This window comes from Macaca mulatta, chromosome 10, assembly GCF_049350105.2.
Source record: "Macaca mulatta isolate MMU2019108-1 chromosome 10, T2T-MMU8v2.0, whole genome shotgun sequence".
NCBI classification, from domain to species: Eukaryota; Metazoa; Chordata; class Mammalia; order Primates; family Cercopithecidae; genus Macaca; species Macaca mulatta.
In genome coordinates, this window is record NC_133415.1 from 33,557,269 (window position 1) to 33,564,131 (window position 6,863).

At 61.4% G+C, this 6,863-nt stretch overlaps 1 protein-coding gene across 2 annotated transcripts; it reads left to right on the top strand.

The window, feature by feature from the left end:
* The first annotated feature begins 2,076 nt into the window (after window positions 1-2,076).
* Window positions 2,077-5,432, top strand: GSC2 (goosecoid homeobox 2). 2 transcript variants are annotated; one of them, XM_077950983.1, is made up of 3 exons: window positions 2,077-2,363; window positions 2,487-2,875; window positions 3,288-5,432. In XM_077950983.1, exons 1-3 carry the CDS (start codon window positions 2,123-2,125, stop codon window positions 3,390-3,392), a joined length of 735 nt encoding a protein of 244 aa, XP_077807109.1. In that variant the 5' UTR covers window positions 2,077-2,122; the 3' UTR covers window positions 3,393-5,432. The 2 variants fall into 2 exon arrangements, with proteins under 2 accessions (XP_077807109.1, XP_001112633.2); XM_001112633.5 differs by having other exon boundaries at window positions 2,096-2,363; window positions 2,487-2,740.
* The last annotated feature ends 1,431 nt before the right edge of the window (window positions 5,433-6,863 follow it).

Genomic DNA, 6,863 nt, shown 5'->3' on the forward strand with positions numbered 1-6,863 from the left:
GGGGTAGAAGGGATCCATGGCCATCCAAAAGGCCATGGGAGGAGACGAAAAGTGTGGGGCTGTGGCAGCCATTCTACCACCAGGAGGTGGGTGTGGGGTTGGCAGAGCCACTCACGGAGGTGGCAGCTCCATCACTGAGCCTCCAGACTAACAACCCCTGGGAATCCTATGTGGGAGCTCTTGTGACAGAAATTAAATCAGTAGGTTCTGTCACAGCGATGTCCACAGCACTTTCACTGATAGCAGAGCGGGGATGGCAGAGTCTTGCAGAGGGGCTGGCCGCGGGAGGAGCGCAGGAATACGCATTGCCCTGTGGAGGCGGCCAGCTTCTAACCGTCTCACGCCCAGTCACTACAGTTTACAGACTGGGAGAGTCAAGCCCAGAGGCTGAAGGCACCTGTGGAAGTCACACGGCCAGAAAGTGACAACTCGGTATGAGCCAGGCCGTCTGTTTCTCTGTGCTGAGTCCCATACTGTATTTTCGGAGGTCAAGAGGAGAGGGTCTTTTTTTTTTTTTTTTTTTTTTTGAGACGGAGTCTCGCTGTGTCTCCCAGGCTGGAGTGCAGTGGCGTGATCTCGGCTCACTGCAAGCTCCGCCTCCCGGGTTCACGCCATTCTCCCGCCTCAGCCTCCCAAGTGGCTGTGACTACAGGCGCCCGCCACCACGCCCGGCTAGTTTTTTGTATTTTTTTTTTTTTTTTTTTGAGACGGAGTCTCGCTCTGTCACCCGGGCTGGAGTGCAGTGGCCGGATCTCAGCTCACTGCAAGCTCCGCCTCCCGGGTTTACGCCATTCTCCTGACTCAGCCTCCCGAGTAGCTGGGACTACAGGCGCCCGCCACCTCGCCCGGCTAGTTTTTTGTATTTTTTAGTAGAGACGGGGTTTCACCGTGTTAGCCAGATGGTCTCGATCTCCTGACCTCGTGATCCGCCCGCCTCGGCCTCCCAAAGTGCTGGGATTACAGGCTTGAGCCACCGCGCCCGGCCGTTTTTTGTATTTTTAGTAGAGACGGGGTTTCACCATGTTAGCCAGGATAGTCTCGATCTCCTGACCTCGTGATCCACCCGCCTCGGCCTCCCAAAGTGCTGGGATTACAGGCTTGAGCCACCGCGCCCGGCCGAGGAGAGGGTCTTAAGCTGAAGTGACGGTCCCGCTGTCCGAAGCCGCTTCACTGAGGGTGAAACAATGCAGCCAAGTGCCGGTCACCTGCGCTGTGGCAGAAGGGACCGAGGACGGTGTGGCCAAAGTAGGACTGTCCTGGGCGGAGAGCGAGGAGGGGGAGCCCACAGCTCCTGGGGGCAGTGACAGTGCGAGGAAGGGCGGGGTGCAGTGTTGGATGTTTCTGCGGGGATTCTGGGTCCAGTGGGAAAGCTGGAGGACGGACGGCTGTGGAGCACCGAGGAGGGGCCTTGAAAGGAGCAGGGAGGTCTCCTTGACGCAAGTGAGGAGACGGAGAACTGGGGGCACCCGGCAGCCCAGGTTTCCTGCCGCGCTCCCACGTCCTCTAGGGCCATGAGACCCTGGCTCCGAGGCGGCGGGCGGGTTTGGAACCCAGCGCGGCGGGACCGTGGGGTTGACGGTGGTGTTGGGCCCCGTGGAGGCTGCGGTCCCGGAGTTTCGGGTGGGCGGCTAGGCTGGGCTTCTGCAGGCGTGCTGAGCCGCCACGGTAGGGCCCCAGAGGGGACGAGGAACAAGGCCCGGCGGAACGAGGCGTGGGGGGCCACCAGAGGCTAGGCCGGGAGGCACCGCCGCGCTCTGGGGGCCGCCAGGGTCGGGGCGCCCTCCGGGCGGCTGCCAGGCCCAGGGGTTGGCGGGGAGGCGGTCATCCGACCCTTCCCCGCAGGTCGCCCTGACCGCGCGAGCGGTGGGCCCCGGCGGGACAGGAGGACGCGGGCGGTGGGGGGGGGGGAAGGCACAGGGCGCCCTCCCCGCAGCGCCGCCGGCCCCCGCGCGCCGAGGCAGAGCCGCCGCAGTCGAGGATTAGCGCGCTCGCGGCCGGCGCTGCGGGATTAACCCGCGTGGACTGGGCGCCCGGCCCGGGGATTACTGCGCGCTCCCCCCCTCGACGTATATATTTCAGCGGCGGCGGCGGCGGCGGCGGCGGCGGCCGGGCCGGGCAGGGCATGGCGGCAGCGGCGGGGGCCCCCGGGCGGCCCTGCCCCTTCTCCATCGAGCACATCCTCTCCAGCCTGCCCGAGCGGAGCCTCCCGGCCCGGGCCGCCTGCCCACCGCAGCCCGCCGGTGGCCAGAGCCCCACCGAACCAGAGGAGCCCGGGGCGCCAGAGGCTGCGCCCTGCGCCTGCTGTTGCTGCTGCAGCCCCCGCGCGGGGCCCTGCGGGTCCCCAGAGGCGGCAGCCGGGCTGAGTGAGTAGGCGCGGGGCGGGGCGCGGGGCGGGGCGCGGGGCCCGGCTGGGGAGCCCGGGACGCAGCGCGGTGGGTGCCGAGCTTGGCCCCAGCCCCGCGCCTCACCGCGCCCTCGCTCCACAGACGCTCGTCTGGCGTGGCCGCTGAGGCTGGGACCCGCGGTGCCCTTGTCCCTGGGTGCGCCAGCTGGAGGTTCCCGGGCGCTCCCGGGCCCGGTCGGCCCGGGTTCGCAGCGGCGCACGCGGCGCCACCGCACCATCTTCAGCGAGGAGCAGTTGCAGGCGCTCGAGGCGCTCTTCGTGCAGAACCAGTATCCTGACGTGAGCACGCGCGAGCGCCTGGCCGGCCGCATCCGCCTTCGCGAGGAGCGCGTGGAGGTGGGTGCCCCGCCCAGCCTCTCCCCAGAGCGCGCGGGCCGCGGCTACACTGCACTGGGTCCTGGCGGGCGGGCGCCCTTTGCAAAAACGGCCTCGGCCCAAGCCCTACCCTGGCGCGCCGGAGGTCCCTGGAAGGTGCTGGGCGTCCAGGGGGACGAGGAGCGGGTGAGGGCGGGCAGGTGTCGCGGGAAAGGGACGGGAGGGCTACTTTTGTTTTACACTTTATCCTGATGACGAAAGAGGCGCGCCTTCACGTCCCGAATTTGGGATATTCAGAAGGGCCCTGAACCCAAGAAGGGGCGTCCTGTTCGCCGCCAGCTGGAGGCTGGGGCGGGTACGAAGGGGGTTCCCATCTCGCGTTCAGACCCACCGAGTCTGTCCGCAGCGAATAAGAGCAGGTGGCGCGCAGCCGCTGCCGGTTGCCGGCTCTGCAGCGCCGTCCGCCCACGCCCCTGTCGCGAAGCTCCCTTGTCGGTCCCTGTGGGAGCCTCGGGAGCCGGTGGGACGCGGGACCTGGGCTGGGGCTGAACATTCTCCCCATTCCCAGGTCTGGTTCAAGAACCGCCGGGCCAAATGGCGACACCAGAAGCGCGCGTCGGCTTCCGCGAGGCTCCTGCCCGGCGTCAAGAAGTCCTCCAAGGGGAGCTGCTGATGACTCTAGGAGCTGCCCCTGGGCTCGGCCACCCTTTTTGGGGTCTTTGGAGTTGGCCCTGGGAGAAGACAGATCTACCCGAAAAGGAACTGGGAGAGTATACCCGTCTGCTCCGCCCGTCTCCACAGCCCTTGCTTCCTGCAGCTTGTACCCTAAAGACAGCTGTACCCTAAACACTCCTCGCTGGGAAGGAAGGACCCCAGCCCAGGGCCCCTGGTGCATGGTGTTCCACGGTAGTGGGAGTGGGGAGTCCCTTGGGGGGTGGGCTGGGGCATAGAGCAGCTTCCTCACCCCCTCATCACCCCAAGAGACACTAACTCCACCCCAGGAGGGGAACCACTCCGTATCAACACTGGACCCAGAATCCTCCGCAGCGGAGCCTCTCTCCGCACCCTGGGACATGCTGGCCTCCCTCTTCTCAATGTGAACATTGACCCAACTTGACCTGGCCCGCCCTCCCGCAGCGGGAAGCGGGGTGGGGTTCGTGTCTGTACAGTCCTGGGGTTGCAGGCTTCCCAGGCCCTGGGCTGACTCTTGGTATCTGGACCTGTAGGATAAGAAGGTCGCAGGAGCGATTCCAGGAGCCCCTCCCCAGTCCCTTCACCTTCACCTTCGAGCCTCGCGCTGATACTGAGAAACAAGCAACTTCAGATACCACAGAAGCCGCCCAGAGTCTAAAGTCCACCTTGGCTCCACCCTCACAACCAACAAGGAGCTGTCCCTTCTTCCTTCCTTCGCAGCGAGGGGAGTTTAGGGTACAGCTGTCTTTGAGAGGAGCACAGCTTTGCGAGGCCTCAGTCTCTGCACCAGGGTGCTCCCCAGCAGAGGAGACTGCTCCATGGATGGTGGCCTTGGGCCCCTGGGGTCCAGCCCTGGCCTCTGGGCTACTGTGAACCTGCCCATGGGTGGGGGTCCCCTGCTTCCTCCTGGGGTTTTCATGCTGTGGGGTCGGCCTCCCTCACAGCAATCTCTGCCATCCTAGGGTAGGGCAAAAGGAGATTGGATTGGGGAGACCCCACCCCTGCTGCCTAGGAAGATGCCTGCCTTCCCCTTCTTTGTCCTGGCCCATGGCAAAAGGCACCCTGCGAAGAAGCCTTCGATTCTCCAAGTAGGCCCTACAGTGGGTCCAAAGCATCTCACATCCCCTTCAGCTGGCTTGAGCACCTCGCTCTGTCACCTTACAGGCCGTGCAGGAAACGGGGCAGTTCTCCCTGCAGGAAACGAAATCCATCTCTAAAAGCAGGACTGCAGAAGCCAGGGCTGCAGCTCCTCGGACACCCCAAGGCTGGCCAGCTTGGATAACACCAATCAAGCATGGTGTCCCCAGTCAGAACTGCCCTGACACTGCTGGGTGTCCCTAGCATTCCCGCCTCCACCCCTAGCATGCACACTGCTGGTTGTCACAAAACCCTTCTCCCTGAACCCTGGTCTTGCCCTCGGGGACTGAACAGACGACCTGTGGACATGCCCGTGTCCTGGTCAGCTCCCTTGCAGGTGGGGACACTCCCATCTGGCGGGTTCCAGGCCCCTCGCACTCCTTGGTTGAATGGCCATCTGTCATTGTGTCGGGAGCCCTGATCAGAGCTTGTGGAGCGCCACCTTCCAGGGCTCAGTGGCTGTGTTGCTCTCCTGAATTTGCTCCTTGAGCTCTAGCTGCTCCTTGGCAGGCTGACCCCCCTCCAGCAGGCTGTTAACATAGGCATCCTTCAGGCTCACACCCAGGCGCTCACTTCTCATCTTCACCCTCTCCCCGGTTTATCTTTTACCCTCGGACTCCAGTTCCCATCTTTCTGCCACATTTACATCTCAAGCTCAGGCCCTTCCCCTGAGCCAGGTATTTATCTCCAGCTGTCTGCTTGAAGCCCACAGACTCCTTAAGGTCACCTTGTCCACAGTGAGCTCTTCTGTGCAAACCAGGCACATGAGCCAAAGAGCCAGCAGTCACTGGACCCCTCCTTCTCCTGATCATCCACTATACCCAGGCTGACAGGAAGTCAATTTTACTGTTTATCAATAAATTCCAGAATCTCTTCAGCTCTAACTGTACCAGTCTGATGTAAGCCACCGTCACCTCTCACCTTGACCACTGCCAACTGTTTCCAGTCTTGTCCACCTGCACCCACACTGGCTCTGCTTTTTTGTTGGTTGGTTTGTTTGAGACAAGGTCTCGCTCTGTCACCCAAGCTGGAGTGCAGTGGTGCAATCACGGCTCACTACAGCCTCCAGCTCCTGGGCTCAAGTGATCCTCCCGCATCAGCCTTTTGAGTAGCTAGGACCACAGGTGGGCACCACCACACCTGGCTAACTTGAAAAATATTTTGTAGAGATGAGGTCTTGCCATGTTGACCAGGCGGGCCTCAAACTTCTGGCCTCAAATGATCCGCCAGCCTAGGTCTCCCAAAGTGCTAGGATTATAGGCATGAGCCACTGTTCCTGGCCTGTCCCTTCAATTCAGAATAAAGACAAACCACCTCACCATACCCCACGAGGCCCCGTGCAGCCTGGCCCTGCCTCTCTGGCATCATCTCACACCTCACTGCACTGTGCATTTCCAAAGGACTTCTTGGGAACTTGCCTTGCTCCCTCCCACCACTAGGCCTTTGCACATGCTCTTTCCACCTGACCACTGCCTGTTTGTTCATCTTTTGAATCTGCAATCACTTTCTGCCTGGGGAAACTTCTCTGACCTCCCAAACTAGGTCAAGATTCCCCGAGTACAAACTCTTTTCTTGCAAGGACACAGCTGCAATTTTACACCTGTTTGTGTGATGATCTAACAAGTGTCTCTGTCTCCCCCATTGCCCTGTCACTTGTACCAGGGCAGCAGCAGCATGCTGCACTTCAGTGAATGAAGGTATGCTTGTATGTTGCAAAAGGAAAATTGTATTAAATTGTTCCAGGGCAGAATTTATTTGTCTGACATAATTCACATCTTCCGTTTGGGGAGAAATTCCTTAAATTTTCTGTTTTTTTTTTTTTTTTTTTGAGATGGAGTCTCGCTCTGTCGCCCAGGCTGGAGTGCAGTGGCGCAATCTCGGCTCACTGCAAGCTCCGCCTCCCAGGTTCACGCCATTCTCCTGCCTCAGCCTCCCGAGTAGCTGGGACTACAGGCGCCCGCCACTGCGCCCGGCTAATTTTTTCTATTTTTAGTAGAGACGGGGTTTCACCATGGTTTCGATCTCCTGACCTTGTGATCCGCCCGCCTCGGCCTCCCAAAGTGCTGGGATTACAGGCGTGAGCCACCGCGCCCGGCCAATTTTTTTTTTGGACAGAGTTTCACTGTCACCCAGGCTGGAGTGCAGTGGCACAATCTCTGCTCACTGCAGTTTCCGCTTCCTGGGTTTGAGTGATTCTCCTGCCTCAGCCTCCCAAGTAGCTGGGACTACAGGCACCTACCACCACGCCCAGCTAATGTGTGTGTGGCTGGAGTGCAGTGGCACAATCTCTGCTCACTGCAGTTTCCGCTTCCTG

Excerpts from the sequence above, each read along its gene's own strand:
- GSC2 (XM_077950983.1), top strand. The coding sequence starts at position 2,123 with ATGGCGGCAGCGGCGGGGGCCCCCGGGCGGCCCTGCCCCTTCTCCATC. Across the intron at positions 2,364-2,486 it reads AGAGGCGGCAGCCGGGCTGA|ACGCTCGTCTGGCGTGGCCG; the intron begins GTGAGTAGGCGC and ends CTCGCTCCACAG. Across the intron at positions 2,876-3,287 it reads GCGCCGGAGGTCCCTGGAAG|GTCTGGTTCAAGAACCGCCG; the intron begins GTGCTGGGCGTC and ends CCCCATTCCCAG.